At 38.7% G+C, this 24678-nt stretch overlaps 2 protein-coding genes and 1 long non-coding RNA gene across 5 annotated transcripts in view; 1 reads left to right on the plus strand and 2 right to left on the minus strand.

The window, feature by feature from the left end:
• Positions 1-222: 222 nt before the first annotated feature.
• CMSS1 (cms1 ribosomal small subunit homolog) overlaps positions 223-24678 on the plus strand; it is a 361662-nt gene continuing 337206 nt past the window's right edge. The window contains exons 1-2 of one of the 3 annotated variants that reach the window (XM_045584029.1): positions 227-446; positions 10604-10607. Coding sequence is in view for 2 of the 3 variants with exons in the window: in XM_036447685.2 (XP_036303578.1) it covers positions 383-446 (64 nt within the window). In the remaining variant the exon portion in view is untranslated. Of the gene's footprint in view, positions 447-10603; positions 10608-24678 lie in introns of all 3 variants that reach the window. The other 2 variants (XM_036447686.2, XM_036447685.2) reach the window with 2 other exon arrangements.
• The window catches only part of LOC123651029 (filamin A-interacting protein 1-like), a 50668-nt gene continuing 35446 nt past the window's right edge, over positions 9457-24678 (minus strand). Inside the window, exon 3 of the mRNA XM_045584028.1 lies at positions 9457-10038. Within this exon, the coding sequence (XP_045439984.1) occupies positions 9847-10038 (192 nt within the window). The 3' untranslated portion in view covers positions 9457-9846. The remainder of the gene's footprint in view (positions 10039-24678) is intronic.
• LOC118724441 lies at positions 19207-20228 on the minus strand. The gene is made up of 2 exons (XR_004989586.2): positions 19709-20228; positions 19207-19471 (listed from the first exon to the last, which is right to left on the minus strand). It is a non-coding gene; the product is annotated as an uncharacterized LOC118724441 (long non-coding RNA).

Genomic DNA, 24678 nt, shown 5'->3' on the forward strand with positions numbered 1-24678 from the left:
CAAAACTGTCTTCGCATCCGCTTTCAAACTTTCGACAATAACTGCAAGCAAAAGTAAAACCTAAAGCTTTAAAACAATCCATTAAAAATACAATTCCTTTTTTGCTTATGCGTCTTCTTGTCTTGGTGCTTCTATGGTGGTTTATTTTGAATCTCCAAATCGAGCCTGCCCAGGAGCGCAGATGTGGAAACTGCGACGAGTTGGGCGCGGCTGCCCGGGAGGCGGGACGGGGGTTCTGACGCCATCGCTGCGGGGCGGAGGCGGCGCAGTCTGAGGCGAGGTGGTGCGAACTGCCGCCTCGGACCCCTGGCTGACAGGCGGCGCGTCTCTGCCTCCGGGAGCTTTCCCCTCGTGGTCCGCCCTCGGCGAGTCCCGCGTGGAGATGGCAGATGATCTTGGAGACGATTGGTGGGAGAACCAGCCGGCGGGAGCCGCCAGCAGCCCAGGTACCCGCTCTGCCCGCGCTCCCGCGGGGCCTCCCCCGCCCGAGCCCCTCCGCGCGCCCCGCCCGGGCCCCCCTGCCGTCGCCGGTCCCGTCACGGGTTCGGTCCCTCTGTGGGGCGCACAGACCGGGGAGCGCGCGGGCACCGCCGGGAGGTGGTGCTGGGACTCACTAACACGTGGAACAGATGAGAGTGACATTAACTCACAGCGGCCCGCCAGCCAGGAAGGACCCTTTTCCAAGCTCTGTTTTTTTGTAGGGTCCCTCCCCCCCCTCCCCCCCTCCCTTATTTCTTAGTGCAGTGTTTCCCAAACTTCTCTCATGATGGAGTTGTTAAAATACAAATTCCTGAATCCCAGCTAAGAAGTGCTAAACTAGAATTTTGGGGAACATATAGGTAAAATTGTATACTTAACTAGTGCTCTAAGACTGTATTTTAACAACTCCACCAGGTGATTCTCATCATGAGAGAAGTTTGGGAAACACTGTCGTAGTGGATAAGACAGTTTTCGTGAAGACACAGTTTGGGTTGTAGTGGTTAAGAATAGGTTCAGACTGCTTCTCTTCAAACCGCGACTCCAGTCCCATAACACAGCTTCCCCCCCACCCCACCTCCTCCAACTCTAAAAAAAAATAGGATAACAACAATGCCAGTTTCATAAGGTTGTTGTGAAGGTTAAGTGAAGATCGTATAAACGATGCACTGTAGCACAGTGCTTGGCACATGATAAGGGTGGGGTAAATATAAACTGGATTTTTTCTCTCTATCGCCGTCATAATGATGTAATTTGGACTCTTGGAGCCCAAAGGAGGCTCGGAGATCATCCTTTGAACTCATTTTGCAGTTGAGGAACGTGAGACCTAAAGATGTAAAGGAATTTGACAAGTGCACATGACTAGTTGGAGTCAGAAACAAGACTGGAATTAAGCTCACACAATTCATACGGTGTTTACTATGCTCTGTGTACCCATTGCAAATGCCCGGGTCATTTTATCCTAGATAGCAGTAAGTAACTTCTCACCATAGATCTGGCACTGAACTTTTCAAGTCCCAGAAGGCTTAATTATGTTCTTTGTCTTTCTTCAAAGTTGGCCTGCATTTCTACTTAGCTCTAACAAAGTTCTACTAAAGCATCATTCCACAAGGGCAGCTTTCAGTACAAACCGAGCAGGTGTCATTTTTGTTTTAATACAATATTTCTTTAATAAAAATGTCTCCATTAAATATATTACTATTGATAGAGTACCTGGCCAATAGAAATGACCCTAAATGAATGGTATACATATATGATCTTGAGCAGAAGTCATTTTTTAAAAGTGGCCAATGAAATATGTCCTCGATTAAACTTCCTGACTCTCTTGCATCTTTATTCCTAGCAAATGTATCTCTGTGTTTCAAGGCACAAATAACTTTCTTTGTAGGATGTGTTGTTCCATATTTAATTACCCTCCCCCTTAACTCAGATGTTAAAAGCTATATTTCTTAAAAGGATAGAGACCATTTAAGAACTAATTAAAATATTTTCTAATGGTGAAGGAATCTAATTCTTGATTCTAGTCCTATCTCTTGCTGCTCACCAGCAATGTGTCTCTAAAGTTAGTTACCGTTTGGAAGGAGGGAAATCAACCTGTATTGAGCATCAGTTATGTGCTAGATGTTTTCATAAATAGGAATTTCATCTTTATAATGTCTTTAAAAGGTAAGTGTCATTTTTATAAACGAAAAACAGAAAAGTGTTGTTCTGAGAAATACACAGCAAGGAAAAGATCTGGGAAGAGGTTAGTCAAATGTGCCTAACTTTCTAAGTCACAATTTTCCCACTATTACTACATGGCTTCTTGGGGCCTCATTATCATGATCTGTAAAATGAGGGTTCCTTGGGATTATCTTTTTAGAGGTTTTACCCATCAACAGTTCTAAACATTGAATCTAGTAGAACTTTAAAGTGCTTCATCTAAGTTGCCAGAATCCCCATCAGGATAATACAATACATTGGAGTTGCCAGGATCACCTTACTTTTTAGGTTCTTTCTAAGCTTTGAAAATCACTAACATTAAATTTGTCAGAGGTCTTTGCCTTGTTTACTGCTTTTAGGTAAAGTGAGCAAATAAGCTCCCTTGAGATCTGCTTGAGTGATAATTTACTGGTAATTTGCCTAACTAATCTGTATAGTATTTCTAATCTGGAAGAAATTACATTTGAACTGATTCAGATTTCCTGATTCTTCCTACATTAATAGGGGAAAATCAGCCTAAAATGTGTAAGTTATGTTTTGTTTTGAAGATCAAAGAAGAAATAGTACCTTAAATCAGAAAAAAGGAAGGATAGTTGTAATGATGCTTTTCTTCCTGTTGTGTGCTACTTGTCTATAAAAATAAACGTCTTTCCTTATCACCTATTCCCAGTTCACACCAATGGTGACAATACAGTGGAGCATTTTAGTCTTTTATTAAACAAATATTTTCTGGTTTTACACTGTGTATAATAGCTGTCTAATGTATCCAGTTATCTGTTTATTATGTGTCTAAGCAAATATACTGTTTTTGCTGTTCTGATGTCTTCTTGGATGTGGTATGTAATTCGGAGACTCTTACTGAAGTTCTTGATCTAAATAGGACCCTTTCTGCATATATCTCCTGGCTTTTCAAGATATGTCATTTTTATATTAGAATACTGCATTGTAATCGAGCCCAACATGGGACCTGGCACTTGGTGTTTGGTAGATATTAGATGAATGAATGGATGGATGGATGGATGAATGCAAGTTGCTGCAGATCTCTTGGTGATTATATGTATAAGTAGACATATAATTCCTCATCCAATCCAGGCACTTTGAGAGTGGAAAGCCATGCTATTAGAATTTTGCTGGAACTGACCTGGTCCACCTGGGATGTGTGATCTCTCTATTGGTGACATTATTGTTGGTGATTGAAGTCATGGCCCAGGATAAGACAGCTGAGAGTTGCTTCTGCTGAGGAATGTGTAGTGCAGTCTTCTTCAGACAGCAGAACTATCTTACAGCATCTTATTTTTTTCCACTTATTTTCTTATTCCCTGCCTTCCTTAAGAAATTGTTTAACTGATTTAAGTGAACAATACATGCAGTAGAATCATGACTGAAAAGCATTAATGATAAAGTGAGCAGACGTATCTGCCTGAGATTTCATATAGTTGACTCAGTGTAAAGCTGAAAACAGAGAATGTCATTTACTGCATGATTTTTGACTTAAGGAGCAGAGTTGAGAGTTCCTGGAGTTAGAGATTGTCACTTGATCACTCACTAACTTCAGAGAACAATGATTGTTTCCCCTTTTTATTTCAATAACATTAAATTACCTAGTCAAATATCTAGTAGTCAGCTGGGTCTGGAGCTCCAGGGTTGGGTCAGGGCTGTAGATACAGATTTAGGAATGTTTGGCAAACATATAACTTACTTTTAAAGAGGATGGCCTTAACCATCTGCAAAACTCTTAGCCTACACTTCTCTTAGGTGGATGTTTCATATGATTTCCCTAGTTAATTCTCAATCTTTGATGTAATCTCTTACCAAGCATCTAACTAGAGAACTGATGTCTGAGGACATTTCTGTGTATAGTGTGGAAGACTGCAGATAATAATACTAACTTGGATTTGTTAAGTGCTTACTATGTGACAAATAATGTTTTGATTGCTCATTTAATCTTCATAAGGACCCCATGAGGTAGTTAACTATTGTTTTTCCCATTTTATAGATGAGAAAATTGAGGTGCTAAATAGTTAAATTATTTGCCCAGTGTTATTCATTTAGTAAGTGAGGAGGCTGTATTCATAGGCAGGTAATCTGAAATCAGTCTGCGCACTTAAATTTCTCATAGATAATTATTCTAATTATCAATGGTAGGAGGATTATCTCTAAAATAACAATTCTTTATCAATTTAAAGAGGTTCATATCTAATAAACCCTTCTGTTTATACAGATCATTTTTATCAAACTGTTTCTATTAACCTCTAGTCTCCTTAAGTTTGCTCTTCTAAAGAACATTGGTTACTTGGATACAAATAAGTAGGTTGCACCATTGCAAACCTACTCTACCATCTCTACCAGGAACTCAAACTTGATCTTAGAGCTCAAGGCTCAAATATCTGGTTGTCTTCGTAAAGTCTTTACTTATTTCATAGGAATGTCAAATGCAAATGAGACCCAATTACTGAATTATTCCCAAATCTGCCTCTTCTCCAGACTTTCTTATCTCAGTAAATTAACCAACTACCCAATTTCACAAAGAAAGGCCAAGGAATTTCCTGATTTATTCATATTTGGATTTGGTTTTATAAATTATGTTTTGAAAGGTACAACAGACTTTTGCTTTGTATTATAAATGAGCCAGTAATTGCTACAGGTGACAGCTTTTGTCATTTAGAATCAATGTGATTGTACATTTTGCTTGTGATTGCTGAAATGGACATTGTAAAATTTTTTGGTAATATTTAATATGTTTTATAGTATCTTCCTCAAATCATGTTGCTTTATCTATGCTGAATTCATTTTCAAAATGACAAAGTAGGGGAACACTTTGGATCTTTCCTTTAAACCTGAATAACCCAGGGGTTTTGTTTGTTTTCTTTTTTCACATGAAAATTAGGCCTATAGGCAGCCGTGCATGGTAGATGTAGAGCAGTGATTCTACATGTAAACTCAGACTTGGAATATTTACAGTAGATTTTGATAACATACAACAGAGGATCAACTTCAGGGCATGTTATTTTCAAAATCATTTATTGATTTCTCAAACTTGGCCCTATTGTAATGTAGTTGGGGGTGGGGGAGCATAATCTGCTTACATTATGGTATTTGCACATTGATGCGGTTCAATCAAAATTCAATAATATTCCTTTAAGACATAAGTTCAGGGGCAAAAAACAGGCGACAGGATAACTTAAAAAGGCGAGATGAAGGAGAATGGAGAGAGAGGGAGTGCTACGTTGTTTTGAACTTGACTATAACATATGGATCCACAGGTAACCTCATGGGCTAGTTTTATATATTAAGTAGGACAAGGGTCTCAAGTTCTGGGCCATTCTTACTTAATGTTCTTCTTGCTAAACATTAAAATGTAGCACAGTGTTTGCAGACCATCTGTAAATAGGATAAGCTTGACAAGAACCCAATTTGATAAGCCAATGCAAAGAAAAAAATCAGCATATGAAATTGACAAAATCTATAATAATAAAAGCATAATATGCAAACCGACTGAATGGCAGTCCAGACATCCTTCCAGATGACCTTCCGGACAAAGCTGGGGCTGCAGCCACAGATGTGAGGGAGGGATTGAGGCAACCACCACAGCTGCGAAGGCCTACTCTTGCACGAATTTCGTGCATCAGGCCTCTAGTAGTGTATATAAGTAAATAGCTAAGCCTCCCTTTGGGGAAGCAGAGCTTTGGATATGAATACTCTGACTTCTTGACTTGCTGGAAGTAAATAAAACTGTCTTCAGACAACCACATCTCATTTTTGAATGGAGAGCACCCCAAAGTGGCAAACCTCTTGAATTTGGTATCATAATACAATTTCCATGATCCTTGCAAGTGATTAAAACAAATTCTTGACAACAATTATGAATATTTAAAGGTACAATTTACACATCACAAGTACATTAGTAGTTCTGCTGTAATTTTGCTAAGTGTCTGAATTTTTTTGAAAAATACCAGGAATTTGGAAGGCCTAAAAATACTTCCATTCAGCAATAAGTAACACATTATTTTGTGGCTCACATTCTTTGATGTGCTCTTATCTGATGTTTTTTTGTTGAACATTATAGTGCATTATAGAATTAAACATTTTACTGTATATCACAAATAGCTTGAAAAATTGTTTCCCCATTTTCATCAGCTTTCATAGGATTGCTAATTGAATTATTAGTAATTACTAGTTGATTAAGTTTTTCTTAAGCTTTTGTTCCTGAGTTCTTTGTTAGTCTAGTTCACACTAGAACAGAGATTGGCAAACTTCTTTTATAAAAGACTAGGTAGTATATATTTTAGGCTTTTCTAGCCAGGCTGTTACTGCTACAACTACCTATATTGTAGCAAAAAATACAATCACAGACAGTAAATATGTTAACAGACAAGTGTGGCTGTATCCCAATAGAACTTTATCAACAGACACCAAAATTTGAATTTCATGTAATTTTCACATCTCACAAAATTTTTTTCTTATGAGGAACAGACAGTGGGTGGAATTTGTGCCCCAGATTAGAGTCAGACTCCAAGTTGTATGTCACACGTCCCCAGAAAAAGGAAAACTGAAACATAACCCAGGAAGAGTTTATGTTTTACATTAATTACTCCATTACTCAGTCCTTAATTATCAGTCATGTATTAGAGCAGTCACATTCCTAAAATCAGATTCAGGCACACCTTGGAGATACTGCAGTTTCAATTCCAGACCACCGCAGTAAAGCAAGTGTGCAAAAATGTGAAGTCGTAATCTTTTTGCTCTGGGAAAATCTTGTCTTCAGTTTGTAAAAGAACACATTTGTGTGCCTGTACTTTATTTCAAACAGTTACAAGGCGATTAGAAACCACTGAAGCTCAACAAATGAAGGGCTAAGGAAAGATTCCAGGATAAAGGTATCGGATTATTAAAATTTATGTTACATATTGGATTTATTTTCATTCATTTGGATTTTTATCTTCTTCCTACATAAAGTCACTGTAGAATTATTACATCAGCTTTTATTTTCATTGTTCTTCAGAGGGGCTGCATTTTGGCAGAAAATGGGACAGGACTATGCTCAGGAGACGGGATTCTTTTTATTTTAGTTTTGTTATAGGTCCAACACCATTTATTGAACTCCAAATAATATTCCCAGTTCTTGGATATTTATGCATTTTCATTGTATTACATATTACTTAATATAAGTATGGTTTTGGTTGGTAATCCTTTTGTTAAAATAGACTTGGTTAGTTTAAAGACTTTTAATAGGATTATAACTGTAATATCATTTAAAGCAGATTTCTGCTGATTGCCAGAGAAGTATGGCTAGAGAAGTATATCTATTTTCCTGCCTTGTTTTTAGTACTTTATACAATATCTTGTCCCTCTTTTCTTTCTTGCTCTTGAACTTAGGCCAGCTTGCCATGAGTCTCCCAACATAGGAGAAAACAATTTTGGAATCTCCAACATAAAACTTATTTTGCTCTCCTCTTTTAATACCAGAGTATTCTGATTTGCTGGGACTGTTGTTGGTACTTGTTTTTCCTATTTTATGCTTCTTTTCAGTCTATTTGGTTTCCATTATAGGAGGTCTAGTGTTTTTTCTTTCCATTAGTATAATTATCAGTGTTGAATGTTACCCAGCATAAGTTCTTTTCCTGACTCTATCATACACCTTTGCCATATCTTAGCATCTTTTTTCACCTATATCTGAAATGAATAGCCCTTCTTTCTTTAATTCACTCTTCCTCTGATCACTTAACATTACCTGATTATATCAGACACAGTGCTACACAGCACTACTCACCAGTTACTTCCCTCTGAATTGTCTCTGCACTTCTCTCTGAATTGTCTCTTGTACTATTTTTGGTGTCACAGCTTCATCACCTTTGTTTGTAGTCCACTGTTTCCACTCTCCTCTTACTGCTTTCCTTTACTTTAGACTTTTTACTTCAGACTTTTCATTCACCTGGCCTCCCCACCTTCTCCCTTTGCCACTTGCCTTCTGGGGATGCTGCACTTCATCCCTCTTTCTGACGTGGATAGTTTGGTCCTGCCTATGCATCCAGCCCTCCTCCTCCTGGAAATAGGATGCTTGGTGGCATCAATGCATTGAAGCAGGCTTGCCTTAATGACGAGTGTGGAGAATGAGTTTCTTTGCTCCTGCTCCATTGGTTCCATCTTAGGACAGCTGTCTGAAACAGTGTCCTTAGCCATGAGGATTTCTTTCATCATGCCTCCAGTTCTCCATGCAGGAACCCAGAAAACATTGGGTCATGCTGCTACTCTCCTCCTCCTCCTCCTCCTCCTCCTCCTCCTCCTCCTCCTCCTCCTCCTCCTCCTCCTCCTCCTCCTCCTTTCTTCTTCTTCTTCTTCTTTTCTGGCTGAAACTTTATGAAATATAACTGTCTCTCATGTCTAAAATGCCTTGTCTTAAAACATCATTGTATTACTCTGTCCACACTGAGTTATGGATACATCTTTTTCTTGATTCAGTAAGAGTGTTCAGTGTGATGAAAATAATTATTTTAGCTTCCTGTCAGCAGACTGAGTTCTGTCTTATAGATGACTGGTTTAATCCAACATTTTGTAGTTAGACATACTCTTGGATTATCACAGCTGGAAGAGACCTGAAGAATTAATTGTTCAACTGTCCTGTTTTACATATGAGAAACTCAACGCCTCAACTAATGAATGAGCCCAGTGTCAAATGAGTGAAAAACCGGGGTTGGAATTTGAGTCTCCTGATGCCAAATTTTTGTTGCATCAACTGATTTTTTTTATATCATTGATTCAGGGAAGAGATATTGACTAAAGAATATCCTATGAAATAATAAATTATGTTTCTTTAACACCTAGGACAATGATTCATCTCTCCCTAAAATAACTCAATATTAGTGAACTTTGATTCTGCATTGTCCTGATTGCTTATAGTAAGCAGCAATACCAATCTAAAATGATTTTTCTTACAAGCCTGTGATTGCTTTACAATATGAGTCCCTGGCCTGGTATATATAGAGGGAACAACCTACTAGAAACATAGGACAGAAGATTAAGTACCAGCAGTCAAGTGTGCTTACTGTACCAGTGATTATCAGGTAGGCCACACAATAGATGTGTTTAGCTATTACTCATTTTTGTTGGTTTTTTCTCCTGTAAAAATGGTAAGAACTACCACTTTTTAATTTTCTTCTCATAAAGAAATCATAGTTTTAGACCTTAAATATGATTTTAATTGATGGAAGTAATATTACATTCTTGAAACAGATTAGGAATTCTCGCCAGCACAACTTCTTAGCAAAATATGAATTAATCAAACTTTGTGGATTGAAGGATTACTTCTGGGTTCACCAGAAAACTTTTGAATTATCCTATTGAATGCAGTCCTATCCCAGGATAGTGATAGATAGTCCCAATTTGGGGTTGGATTAAAGGTAGGAGGAGGATTTGGGGGGTATGTCTGGGCTTGTGATTGTGCATATATGCACTTACACAAATATAGGTGAAAATAATTGTAGTTGTGCTACTCCTTCAGTATGACATTCATTTACCAGGTCCAGCAACCTGTGAATAAACCACCTGTCAGTTTGCTGCTGCTTCATTTCCTGGAGAGATGGCTTGTCCTCTTTGGCCTTCCATAGTGGTAATTTCAGCTTCCCAGGTCTTTCTGTAGGTTAATGTATCCAGGCAGTGCATTGGCATGGCTTACCTTTTCCCTCCCATGTGGAGGAAAGTGTTGGAGGTGACAGTCCTTATGATGTGTAGCTTTCCATAGCCAGTGTGGTGAATGGGCTTATCCATTGGCCCTGGGGGAGGTTTCGGGGGAAGCTTAGTGATGCCTGTAGATTTTGGTTTAGGGATCCGTGATGGGATTCTCTGTTTGCATACCTCCTTGATCTTGAATTAAACAGAAGAGCAAAAGGTAGTTAATGGTACAGTTGGTGGAGAAGCAGACATTTTTATAATAGGACATGGAGTCAGTTTGGAGGATTTGGCTTCTTTAAAAGCACTGGGTTCTGGGGGGACATTAGATTAAAAATTGCCAGGTTTAGAAAAACAAAAAACAAAAAACGAGACTTCAGTAAAGCAAGTCAACATGTGTTGAGCATGTGCTACACACAAGGCTCTCAACAGCCTACCTAGTACTAAAAAGATTACTTTTCTTGTGTTCTGGCAATCACAGTACTATGGTGGGAGATAAACAGGAGTAGTGTTCCATATTATTCTCAAAGGGTCATGAGATTGCCAGAGAACATTAAATTTAATTGAGGAGGTCTAAAAAAGCTTCAAGAAGGAGGTATCGTGACTTAACTTGGGCCTCTGAAGACTTTTGGGTTTTTAAATAGCAGGAATGGTAGGGCATCCTTCTGGATGAAGCCACGGTAGCGGGGGCTAAGGTAGAGGCGGTTAGGGAGATCAGGCAGGCATTCCAGCAGTTAGGGGCGATGAGGCAGGCAGGCAGGTGAGTGGTTAGGAGCCAGCACTCCTGGATTGCAAGAGGGATGTCCAACTGCCTGTTTAGGCCTGATTCCTAAACTGGCAGTCAGACGTCCCCCGAGGGGTCCTAAATTGCAAAAGGATGCAGGGTGGGCTGAGGGGACCCCGCCCCCACCCCCATGCACAAATTTCATGCACCAGGCCTCTAAATTAGGTTATATTTGGGAGGTAAAATGGGAATGTACACGGGGCCACATAAGAAAATTGTAGATAGTGTGTAAAATAGGTGGGAGGAGGTCCTGAGGGAGATTAATAAGGACATGGGTTGGGAGAAGACCCATTGTAGAGATAGAATTGTATTAATATTTGTTCACCCTATTAGAGGGGTGAGAGGACTCACAGTTAAATTATCTGGACTGGGAGAGTGGGTTGTGGAAAGTGAAGAGTAAAATCTTGATTGAGTTCATATTCACTTAGAAATATACTTACTTTGTGTATTAAGGAAAAATACTCTTAGACGAGAACACATTGTTAAAGAAATAGGAAAAGGTAACTGTAATTTTCCCATTATAGTCTAGTATTGATTGTTATTATTATTTCCCCTTCTTTGCTTGCATCATCCTTTCCTTCCTGTGAGCTTAAAAATGTAAATCTTTTAAAAATGCGTTATAGTTTTCATCATAGATTTTTATACTGCTTTTATGGGAGCCTTTCTTATGTTTTTTGTTTTCACATTTATTATACTGATCAAGTACAGTGAAATCCCTTTATCTATTTTTTTAAAATATATTTTATTGATTTTGTACAGAGAGGAAGGGAGAGAGATAGAGAGTTAGAAACATCGATGAGAGAGAGAGTCATCGATCAGCTGCCTCTTGCATACCCCCTTCTGGGGATATGCCCGCAACCAAGGTACATGCCCTTGACCGGAATCGAACCCGGGACCCTTCAGTCCTCAAGCCAACGCTCTTTCCATTGAGCCAAACCGGTCTCGGCCCTTTATCTCTTTATGTAAGCATTCACTATTTAAAATGCCACCTAACTTTTATAGCAACCATAGTTAGATTTTCAAATAAACACTACACAGACTTTGTTAAAATATGAATCCTATATAATAAAAGGCTAATAAGCAAATAGACCAAATGGCAGAATGACTGATCACTATGATGAGCACTGACCACCAGGGGTCAGACACTCAATGCAGGAGCTGCCCCCTGGTGGTCAGTGTGCTCCCAAAGGGTGGAGTACCACTCAGCCAGAAGCTGGGCTCATGGCTGGCGAGCACAGCAGCAGTGGTGGGAGCCTCTCCTGTCTTCATGGCAGCACTAAAGATATCCGACTGCCGAAGCCATCAGTTGGACGTCCCCTGAGGGCTCAAAGAGGGCACAGGCTGGGCTGAGGAATTTCAATCCAAGAGGAATTTTGTGGACAGGGCCTCTAATCGTTCAATAAAGTATAAATTGTATGGGTAATATGCTTTCTATTGGTATATTTAGTCAGCATAGCAAATGAAATGTTGCTATCCTGATTCAGTCTCCTCCTTATATGAATGGTATTCCTACATTTCATCCTGACCTCATGGTCTAATCCTCAATGTGGAAATGCGCATTCAATGTTTTTATCTTTCAAATAGGTACAGCTTTTTTTTTTTTTTTTTTTTTTTTTTTTTTTTTTTTTTTTTAATAATTAAACACAGTGTCCAGTAATGATTTGATGAGATGGGCGGCCTCTTGATAATTATGAGAGTAGTTAGTTGTGTATCAAGATCCCTAAAACTCACACTCACCCACTCAATCATTTTTTTGCTTGGAATTTTTTTCTAGGAAATAATCAGAAATGCTCACAAGGCTTGTTTTTAACATTATAACAATGAAAAATGGATACAGTTTAAGACTTCAACAATCAGGATGGAGTAAGTGAATTACATCATAATCATATGAATAATATTATGCTGTCTTTAAGAAAATGATGCTTTTGAAGATATACAAAGTATTTATTCAGAAATGTGAAAAGCAGGATTAAAAACTTTATATGTTTTCACTTGTATGTGTGAAGAGAATGCTGGAGAACATACACCAGTGGCATCAGTGATTAACTCTGGTTAGTAGAGTTATAGATTTTTATGCTCTACATTTTCTCTACTAAGTTTACACTTAGAAAAGACAACACTAAGTTATACTAAAGAATAAAAAAGGAGGAAACACTTCAGAGATCAGAACATTTCTGTGAACATCAGCCATATTGTTCAAACCATGACTAATAGCTGCAGTTGAAATTAGTGATGGGCTAATTCAAGTCAGCTGATCTTGTGACCATAGCATTAATTATAGCTTTTCTAAGATAGGTTTCTGTTATGTCATTTAAGTTTGTCGATTTAGATTGGTTCTATTATGTTGGGATTTTATTTAAATTGCAGATTCCTGGGTCTTCCTCTTAGAAGTTATAATGTATTTGTCTACAGATACAACCAGTAATCCACATTTTAATAAACTCTCAGAGTGATTCATCTGATGCAGGTGCTCAGCCTGCCACACTTTGAGAAATACTGCCATAGTTGAACCTTCTTTAGATGTAAACCAATGCCTTTCACCTGGAACTTTGGCCTACCTGGATGAGGGAGGTTTAACTCTGTGAAAGGTCAGAGCTTCCTGACCCAGTGCTTCCAAAATGCTTATCAGAATCACCTCTGGGGCTGTTAAAACACTACAGATGCCCAGACCATATCTCAGCACCCATTGACTTGGTTTGTTTAGGACTGGGATATGGGCATGTGAGTTTTTAAGGAGCACTACAGGTTATTCAGAACTGGAATCTGTTCGATAAACTAATCAGTATGGAACACAGTATTGGTGGGCTTGTTTTTTAAAAGCTATACTGATGTGTTGGTGAAAGCAATGTGTCTTGGGATAGTGGTCATTGGTAGGGCCAGTTGCCCAAAAGTTATAGGTTTCCCATTGTTTCTACACATGGATGCCACAAGCTAATTTGGGGTTTTTTATAACTCTGATTTCACTACATAGTTTTTACCTCTAGATGTCAGCAAAGGCTGGTATTTTATTAGGATAACCCTAAATGTCATTCCCAAATCTTAAAAAAATGATGTTGTATTTTTTTAGTTTTTTTTTTCTTGTACAAACTTTATACTTGAGCATGTTTCAGTAAATGAGTTATGAACCATTACAATATGTCATCTCTTGGATCATTTTTATAGAACAGTATGTCAAATAGTTCCAAGAAAGTTTTATCCAAATTAGGAGTGGGTATTGAAAGGAATTCATGCATATGGCTCTTTTAAGACCACACAGTGAATGTTCTACTCAGAGTTTGAGACTCCTGGGTTTCATCATAAAGCAGATATCTTGGAAGAGATTAGGGAAGTGCAAAGCTCATGCATGGAAGAAGAAAAAAATTTTTTTTACATAGTTCAACGGGAAATTGGGATTTGGAATAGATAACAAGTTTGAAGGATGCTGAGTTCAGTGAGACAGAGGCATTGGTTTTATCTAGAGAGCAGTAGGGGGAAAAAAGGAGTATATTTATAGAATGTATTCCTTGAATTCTTAAAATGTTGGTTTATTTGGTCCATTGGTTCTAAAACAAACTGAGCAATCTGCAAGACTTCCTGGTTATAAAAGTCATTAGGTGCCAGTGAGTTTTAGTGGCCAAAAGTACAGGAAGGTGAAGATGTCTTTAGTTTTAGTTGAAGTCTAAGTTCTATAGCCTGGTTTCTAATTGATCCTTGCACTCTTTCACATTACCATGGAGGGCAAACATATATTAGAAAAAAAATCAGCATTTATGGGGATATTATCAGGTCTAGTTAGACAGCTGGAGTCAGGATGTTTCCTTTTTTCTAAATGAAATGAATTGTGTAAGCTCTTTGAGTTTTTTACAGATATATTTGCAACATATTGTTTAGTAAGTAAACAGTGCACCTTTAGGAGTGTTTCTAATACCAGGGATTTCAGGACCCTCATTACAACTTTAGCTCCAGAGATTCAAAGGCTCGAGACTCCTAAAGACCTCAGGTCATTTTGGTTTGTGGTCATTGGGGTGATGCAGGGAAGGGGCCGATTCAGGGCCACCTGACTCCCTCGGGAACCCAGTTATGGAATGAGCAGTCAAAGCTGGATGTTATCTGAATGACAGTCTTTTGATGTTTTTTTTGAATCTCTGTTTAATGGGAAAGTGCCTAAATAATGATGATGGATATGGTAATGAAAAGGAGGAAATGTAAACTGGAGAAAAATATCTTTGAAATATTATTTTTCTCCTTTCTTTTGTCTTTTGTATTGTTTGATAAATCACTGCTAATTTGAAGGGGGATGGGGAGAGGAAAAAACAGATAATGAATCTGGCAGATAGCCCAGAATTTTATATGCTGCTTTGGCTTTTCTCTTGTTTTCTCAGAATTTCCTCATTATACAGTAAAACTTTATCACTAAAGATTTTATAGTTTTATATGGCAAGAGGTTCTTCAAAAGGAAACTGTGTAATTTGATTAGCTTGTTCCCATTAACCTCCTGTGAGAGAACATTGGTTTTAAATATTGTTGCAGTACTGTGATTTATATTAATGAGTTGTCTAGTTTCTGAGGTGAAAGTTAGAGGAAACTGATGCATTTTTAAAATAATGTGACATTATTTTAAATTACCTTTTTGTAGTAATTATACCATGGGCAGTGAGGGCAATTCAATAATAAATATTGAAATACCGTTTTGGAAAATCATTCCTAACTCCAATTGCTTTCATTTTGTGCCCAGACATATAACATCACATGTAGAAATAGTAGGTTAAAACAAAATATACTAATCTTAAAATGTCTTCCTTCTTTATCCCTTTTCTTTTTATTCATCTGTCAGATTTTTCATTTTAGATTTTTTTTTTTTTGTATCTTCCCCCCTATTTTTCCCATATTTGCACCCATTTAAAATTTTAAAATCATTTGCAGGCTTACATTTTACAACAGCTGTGGTTAGTGGCTAGAGCACAGGATGCAGAGCCAAACTTGGTCCTTTATTCTGGTTCTGGCACCAACTAGTTGAGTGTCCTTGAATAAGTCAGCTTTGCAGACCTCAGTTTCCTCATCTGTAGTCTGTATCTGGGGATTAGAATACCTATTGGCAAATTATTTGGAGAGATATTGTGTAGGAAAGGCCCTGGTACATCCCAATTGCCAGAAAAGTGGTAGTTGTTACCAATGTCAACATTATTATCATCTTTGTCTTCTTTCCTTATATCTCTTCTTAAGATGCCTATTTCTGATCATAATCATAACTTCTTTGATTATTTTACCTTTCTTGTTTTCCTTCTCTAGCTCAGTGTTTCCCAACCTTCTCTCATGATGAGAATCACCTGGTGGAGTTGTTAAAACAGATTCCTGAATCCCAGCTAAGAAGTGCTAAACTAGAATTTTTGAGAACATATAGGTAAAATTGCATACCTAACTTAGTGCTCTGTATATAAAATCTGTCTTAGAGCACTAGTTAAGTATACAATTTTACCTATATGTTCCCAAAAATTCTAGTTTAGCACTTCTTAGCTGTGATTCAGGAATCTGTGTTTTAACAACTCCACCAGGTGATTCTCATCATGAGAGAAGGTTGGGAAACACTGCTCTAGCTCCCTCTCTTCAATAAATTATTGGAGATATGTTACTAAGCCTAGTAGTTGAGGCAGCTGAATAAGCAGTCCAGTTCCTGGGCTTTGTTTTAACCACTTCGGGCCGAGAAAAGGATACCATCACACATTCTTTTCCTCCGTATTCTACTTTGTCTGAGCATTGTGAGTCTTTCATTTTTAAAGTTCCCCTGAAGAGTATTTTCTACTCTTTCCTGTCTTTTCCTATCCTTGAATTGTTTGAGAAATGAAGCAGCTGCACCACTATGAAGTCCTTTGGCTCTGACTGTGATTCTGTGAAAAGAACAAATGCTAGTCTGCTATGCCAACAGGTGTGTTGCTAACCATGTGCACCTTTGTCAAGCACCTACACCCAGCAGTATGGAAGCTCTGAGTAAGACTGGTTCTGAAACATTATATGCCCCAAGAGTAACCCAGGAGGCTTGGTAAGATGCAGATTTCCTGCACTGGAAATCTGCAGAGTCCTAAGTGATTCTGATAAAGGCAATCAGTGATTGTATTTAGAGAAATATTGATATGAGAATTTCAAAAATAAATGATACTTGATTCTTGCTCTTAAGAAATTATAGTATAGGAGAGATAAAAAAGAATTACTATAAGAGGCAAAATAAAGTGCTATAATAGAGGCACAGAGAGAAGTATTTTGGATACTCAAAGGAAGATTATAAAAAACTAGATTCATGCACTGGAGTTTAGGGGGGTCCCACAATTCGGCCTGCCCCCTCTCACAGTCCAGAAGCCTTTAGGGGCGGAAGCCAACCCTGAAATCAGGGGTAGGCAACACTCCCATCACACCTCTGCTGCTGTCTCTGCCGGCAGTGCAAACTTCGGCCAGCCCCGGTTACCTGAGCCTCGGGCGGCCCTGGGTGGCTACACAGTCACCATCCAAGACTTGCCTGCATCTCAGGCCGGCCCTGGGCAGCTGGGGGATGAGGGGACTGGGGGACTCTGGAGGCAGGTGCATGGAGTGGCTGGACCTGCCTGGGGGCGGGCCCAGCCATGCCGCATGCCTGCCGCCCTGGCGGGCTGAGGGGACTAGACACCGCCATCTTGTGGCTGTGAGCACAGCCATCTTTGAGGGCATGACAATCAATTAGCATATCCCCTCCTTATTGCTATGGTGCCACCATCTTTGTGAGGGCGTGGTGATCAATTAGCATATTTTCTATTAGATAGGATAAGGTTTTTCAGAGTAAATGGCACTCGAGTTATGAATATAGTTTCTTCAATATGAGGAACAAAGAGAAGATTATTTTAGCCCTTGGAACAGCATAAGCAAAGGTACAGGGTAAGAAAGCATGATGGTATTTGCGAGGATGGTCAGTAGCATGTGCTGCTGAGGGTGCAGGATATGTGTAGAGTTTCATAGGGAGAAGCTGTGAGAGATGGTGGCCTGGTAGAAGGTTTGGACTTTGGGCACATAGTACTGTAAGTGCTAAGTAAGTGATGTTTGGTGGAGACTGGAGAATTGCCATGATCAAAACAGTGTTGTAGAAAGATCACTATGGACACTAGTGAAGGTTGGATTAGAGAGGTAAAGGGTTAAATGTAGTAGATTAACTATTTTATAGTACCATCTGTACTGAGGACACAAGTAACAAGAGAAGGGCATAGAAAGAGCAATAGCGCACTGCAGTGTGAGCACATGCTTAGCTTGAAGTGTGATTGGACCTTCCATGTAGGATCATTTTTAGGCATTGAAAATTTAAAGATGTTGCTTTCAGAATCATCCTAGAGAAATTGTTGATACCATTTAAGTGGCTGAGACAGCCCCGGGAGAAAATGTAATTCCTCCTCAGCTATCACTGGTCTCTTTTCCCACACTGGTACTTTTACATTCTAACCAAAGTCTGAGAGTTGAGTTTTGTCTGCCCTATTCTATTCCCACATCCCCTACACAAGGCCATTGATCTTATTAACTGATAAGAATGTAATTAGTCCTGAGAGCCCTAGGAGGCATTTCTTTCCAGTACTTAAACAATGCACAGTGCTTGAACCATTATCCAAGCACTGATTGGCTAGATGGGGAAAAGGAAATCCTGTCCCTCTCTTCCAGTGACCAGGCTGGCCCCTTGTCCATTGTGTCTGGCCCATGCAGACAGCTTACATAAACTCGTACTCTGTGGGGGTATCTGCCACTTCTTGGTCCCAGAGGTGTTCAGGAAGGACAGGATGGCCCCTTCAGCACATTTCCTTCCTCACTAGTAGTCTAAGAAAACCTGGAATAGGGCCAGAGTTGATAGATTGGCCTAAAAAAATAGTAATAATTGTCCATTGTTCTTCTAGTCCTCTCATTACTCCTTTTAGAAACTAAAAGCAGCAATCCTGGAAGCACTTATGTTTTCCAAAGTTTTTGTAACAAATATGTATTAATTTTATAATCAGAAAAAAGTTTTATATAAAAACATTGTGCTGCTTCTGTCATCACTATGAAAGATATCATCCTTCTCAGTATGATCCCTGTCCACTGACCACGTCCCTGTTGCCCTGAAGGGACTGTCAAGTGTTTAAATGTTTCTTATGTCGTGGATCCTTTAGGAATCTGTTAGTTAACTCCTTTCTATGAAATTGTACTTTTCTGAGGCTTCAGAACTGACTGATATCAATTAATTCCCTTAAAAGGCAAAGAACAGAAAAGGAACAGCTCTTTTTTTTTTTTTTTCTTTAAGAGAAGGAAAAAAAAAAAAAAAACAACCAACTCACTGATAGTGAACTAATAGTGAAGGATAGTAATTCATTCTTGAGGAATTTGAGTTTGAAAAGTGGCTGCATTGAAGCAGATGTTTATATGCATTTGTTATAAGAGATTCATTGAAGAACAACTTAAAGACTTGACTCCAAAACAGCACTTTTATTTGTGATGCTTCCTTGGTTTACAACTATTTTAATTCTGAAATGGAAACAGAATTTGGAAGTTGACACGGTTGAACCTTAACACTTCTCTTCCTAAGCTGGGAAAATACACGGTGCTTTTTTTTGTGTGTGTGTGTGATTTTGGGACTGTCAGTCTTTTTTAATAAGTGATGATGTTACTTGAGAAATTAGGGTATATCATCTGGGAAAAGTTTCTAGGCTTCTACAAAACCAGTAGTCCCAGTGTCTCTGGGCTTAGCTGATGGTACTTATCTTTATGATGACTGGACCTTGATTCCTTCATTGCCTGGTGGTCCAGCATCTGTGTCAGGATTGTTAAGCTGGCCCCCTCCTTATAAGCTTTGATACATGTGGCTGTCATGCTCCTTCTATGGATCACCTTCACTAATTTCTTTTTTTCTTTTTTTTATAATATATTTTATTGATTTTGTACAGAGAGGGAGAGAGATAGTTAGAAACATCGATGAGAGAGAGTCATCGATCAGCTGCCTCCTGCACACCCCCTATTGGGGATATGCCCGCAACCAAGGTACATGCCCCCGACCGGAATCGAATCCGGGACCCTTCAGTCCCCAAGCCGACGCTCTATCCATTGAGCCAAACTGGTTTCGGCTACCTTCACTAATTTCTGTTGCTTTTCTTTCCAGCCTTCTCCAAGGCCTATCAGGTTGATAGACTGTCCAAGTTCATTCTTCATGCCGGACATTTGTGCCTTTGCTTATTGAATCTTTAGAATAGAATGGACTTTGACTATAGCTCTAGTTCTTTGAATAAAGAGTCTCCCAACAGTGAGGACTTATGCTTTTCCTTGGTCATGGTTTCTCCCCTCTCCTATGCCCAGGTCATTCTTCCCCATGCTTGTCCATGTATGTGGAGCTTGGCCTCTCACATTGATTATATCTTGTTACCCAAACTGTGGCCTCTGGGTGTTGGAAGGGAGGCAGTTCACTCTTGGTTGTGGTGATCATGGAAGATTTCAGAAGAGGTAAGGCTTGAGCCAGACCTTTCAGTGTGGGTAACTTAATGACAGATGAGCCTAACCGGCGTGGCTCAGTGGTTGAGTTTGGACCTATGAACCAGGAGGTCACGGTTTGATTCCCAGTCTGGGCACATGCCTGGGTTTTGGGCTTGATCCCCAATAGAGAGTGTGTGAGAGGCAGCCGATCAATGATTCTCATCATTGATGTTTCTATCTCTCTCTCCCTCTCCCTTCCTCTCTGATAGCAATAAAAAAATATATTTTTAAATGACAGATGAGAATTCTTTCCCTGTAGAGCAGGAGGGAGGAGAGAGGAAAAGCCCTGTGTGTCTTTAGGGGCATTCCGAGTATTCTGGCTAATGTGGCAGGCTTGTTAGGCAGAGTGCAGGGAGGTAATGTTAGGCAAAGGCAACTTGTCTGCCCCCATAGGTAGTGGAAAGAATTAAATGCAATTCATTGCACTCTTCCTCCTTACACTAAAGCAGTTTTTCAGAATATTGACAGAGAAAGAGAATGGGACAGTGGAGTTTGACCTGTTTTTATATCTCATTTTTGTCACATACTAACAATAACTAGGAGCAATTTTCCTTACCTCTCAGAATTTTAATTTCTTTATGTTTAAAATTGTGTTAAAGCCCCATTTATAGGATTGTTGTGAAATAAACTAACATTGTATAATGGATTAGTTTTCTCCTTTTTGTTATGTAGTCTCACTACTCAGAAGCCTCCTCTGAAGATACAGAACATTCCCTAGCACTGTGTCAAGGCCTTCACAATCTGACAGAACTATGCCCTTCAAGCCTTACCCCTGCCCCAACCATCTCAACTTCAGCCACATTGCTGAAGTTCCTCGAGTGCTGATTTCCTGCTCTCCTGCCTTGCCTTCACACCTCTGCTCTTGTGGGCATCTCCGAGGAATACCTTTTGTCCTCTCCCAGTCTTCTTCATTCCCTAGCCCCTGCTCAAATATTATCTATTTCTGAAATCTAACTCACAAATCTTGCCCCAGAGCAACCTGCTCCAAATTCCTATGGTACTTACTAGCTATAGAATTCCTTTTCTGTGTTATGCTCTTAATTACCTTTTAAAGTTATCCTCAACTCCCACCTTAGATTCTAAATCTTACTTCTACAAAGCTGTCCAGCATAGCAATGAGTAACATTAGGTACTTGGTAAATATTTGTCAGTTTAATCTTGTAGGTGACTTGTTCAGGAATGAAGAAAACTTGTATCTTAACAGAAGACATCTGTGCCTGTGGTGGTTTTACACTAATACAGAGGGAACTGAAAATCCTCAGAGAGGAATCTTTAGAGAGGTTTAAAATAGTAAAGGGAGTTATTTCTTAAGTTCTTTACAATCCTCCTCAAATCCATTTTTTCCCTCCTTTAAGACAAAGATGGTTGATTCTCAAGACTTCTCTATATTACTCCCAAAGGCATGTTAAAATTGGAAAGCTTGTCCAAAAAGCTCTAGTTTATAATATGGTATCTTTGAAAGAGACAAAGGTACAAGGTATTAATACAAATATAAATATTCAAATATTCACATGATCTGTCAAGTGAATGAAAACAATCTTTATACAACTACAGTCTTCAGTGCAGATTTTTAAAGTTGCTTTGAGGCTTATGTTTTGTCAGATTCAAGATGCCCATTTCTACACACCAGACATAACAATTTTCAAGTGAGCTGTTAAATTTTTTTCACAGCAAGTAATGTAAAGGAGTAACTGGCTCATAGAGTCAGTTTATTCGTCTCTTTAATGCAGTGGTTCTCAACTAAGGAGATGATCCAGTTCTGAAAATTTGCCCCAAACATGTGACCATGTCACAGTTGAGGAATGTGACTTAGCATCTAGTCACTAGATTCTAGTGGGTGGAAGCCAAGAATGCTCCTCAACATCCTGCAATGTTCATGATTTCCCCCGTAACAAAGAATCATTGAACCCAAACTGTTAGAGTCCTGAGGTTGAGAAACTTTGCTCTGGTGAGGAGTAAAGGACATTAATTAATACTTTTAGAGAAGAAAATAAATCTTTTATGGAAAGGCACCAACTGGAACCTGACCTTCTGTTTGTTTGCTTCAAATGTTCTCTCCCTGCAATCACTCCACTTATCTAAATCTTTCCTTCTACAGCTTCAAGTATTAATTGCTCTATGAAGCCTTGTTAATCTGCTATAGTCCCCTTAATCTTTAGATTATTGTAGGAAATTTAGTTTGCCACTTGATTAAATATTATCTGATACTTTTATTTCTTGTCTCTTCCTTCCCCAAATTAAAAAGCTCTTCAAGGATAGTGAATCTTTTGTATCCATAAAACCTGCCTCAGTGTTGGGTAGGAGGTAGGCAATCAGTATGTCATGATCCACGTGAGGCTTTGAAGAGAAGATACTGTGTGCTGAGACACTGTGTATGTCACTGAGATACATGAATGGTACATCAATTAGTAAACCCACCCATCTTTTCAGAGGCCTAAGGAATGGCAGGGAGTGAGGCAGCCTTTGTAGGTCTATAGGATCTCTATATACATTGTTAGTTATACAAACATAAAAACAGAACTTTAAAAAACAAAACTCTGAGGCAAAAAAAAGAAAAAGGTTATCTTAGGTAATCTTAAAAATATACAGAAGTACAGATTGATAGTTACAAAAGTTATGGGGATATAAAGTATAGCATAGGAACTATAGTAAATAATGTAATAACTATGTGTGCTGCCAGGTGGATACTGGAAATATCGGGAGAAACACTTTGTAAAGTATATAACTGTCTAACCACTATGCTGCTGAAACTAAAACAAAATAATATTGATGCACACTGTAATTGAAAAAAATAAAACAAAAATTTATAGAACCATTTGGTTATGAGATGGAGGAGAGAATAACTCACTAATTTTAGGCTATAACTAATTTTAGGCTTTCAGAAAATTGTCTCAAATAGTCAGCTACATTTGATCTCTCTTGACCAATACTTTTGTGAAGAACAAGTGATATTTGGAAATGAGGGCACAAGTAAGGAAGATTATCCTTTTGCTAGGATAGCTGATTGTGATGTCAGAGTACATTTTTATCGCACCATTTTAAGTCTAAAACCTTGTGTCCTGATGGAAAGTTGACAGATTTGTATGTGCTGCCATAAAAACAGTGTTAATTCATTATCGAATTATAAGTTACTCAGAAGTGTTGGCCAGTTAATTTGCTGGACTCTCTAAGGATTCCTTATCCTACAGTGTTGCCTTTGGGGGATTCTGCTCTGATATAGTTGACTGCACAAAAGCTTTATCCTTCTTTACTGAGCTTCAAGAGTAAAAGGGTCCATCAATTGGAAAGGAGTTAGAGTGTAATGTAAATGAAAATGAAATTTTAAGAAGTTTAAGGTTTGGAAACTAATAAACTACTTGTTTTTCTTGCTCTTTCTTCATTTGCTTCACTGTGGGCTGAGGTGAATGGAGTCCTTTGTTTTGGTTCATCCAAACTGCTCTCTTTAATGTGTGTTCTGGACCATTCCCAAGAAATGCTGTAGGCTTATGTTGAAGGTCTGGGTTCTGAGAAAGAAAGAGAGCTTGGAGGTGTCAGACAGTGTGCTACTGCTCAGCTAAAGATTCAGGCATCTATGCTTTGTACAGTTATAAAACTGCGAACCTTCCCACCCAATAAAATGGTAATGATTTTTTTGGTTTGTTTTTGTGTGTGTGTGTTGTTTTTAATTGAGTATTTCTTTTGAATTAAAAGAAAACGCGAGGAAAGGCCACTAGAGGGCAGAATAGTCACACTTCCAGGTGTTACTCATTCTGCTAGAGTGAGACAGGACAGAACACATTTACCAATGTTTATCAGTATAGGAATTTGTAAAACAATAGAGCACCTACTTTAGGGTACATACTATAATCAGCAGAAGAGCTTTTAAAAATTCAGCTTCCTGGTCCTCTACCCTCAAATATTCTGATTTGATAGCACTGGATGGGATCCAGGATTCTCTTGGATTTTATTTAGAGAAACGCTCATCTTAATATTTTGGGCATTGTTGCCTGATTATCTTTTCTCTTGGGATTCAAAAGCAAAATGATTATTTTGGAGGAAAACACTTAATAGAAAGCAAGGTTTAGGGGAACTAGAATGTTGTTAATTTAAAGATCTTTGTTTAACAAGTTTCAAAGGACACTGGCTTTGTAAAGATTCAGAATCAAAGCTATAATACTTGTTTTTGTGTGGAATTATTCTTCATTCAGTAAAAATGATAGAATCCTTAGGCTATAAGTCTAAAAATTTTTAATTAAATATCCCTTTCTCGACCTTCTCACAGTGCAAGCTACTGGTAAAATTAACCTTTGGATATCATAAAGACCTCACAGAAAATGTCTTGGCATTATGAATTGTAGTTGTAGAGACCTTCTGAGTGGAGTTTATGGAATCCCATCATCATCTTGAAAAAGTATAGAGAGACTCCTCTCTGTGTAAATATCCAACTATGGGAAATACACATTGTCCATTGTCCTTCTAGCAAGGGTGCTGATTTTATTTTCACCAGTGCCCCCAAAGAGCAGTGCATCCTGGAGGGGAAAGTTTTGCCATTGCACTTAAATGGAAAGAAGAATGTGGTAAAATCATTCAGA

Source organism: Pipistrellus kuhlii, unplaced genomic scaffold (assembly GCF_014108245.1).
Source record: "Pipistrellus kuhlii isolate mPipKuh1 unplaced genomic scaffold, mPipKuh1.p scaffold_m20_p_2, whole genome shotgun sequence".
In the NCBI taxonomy this organism is placed as follows: Eukaryota; Metazoa; Chordata; class Mammalia; order Chiroptera; family Vespertilionidae; genus Pipistrellus; species Pipistrellus kuhlii.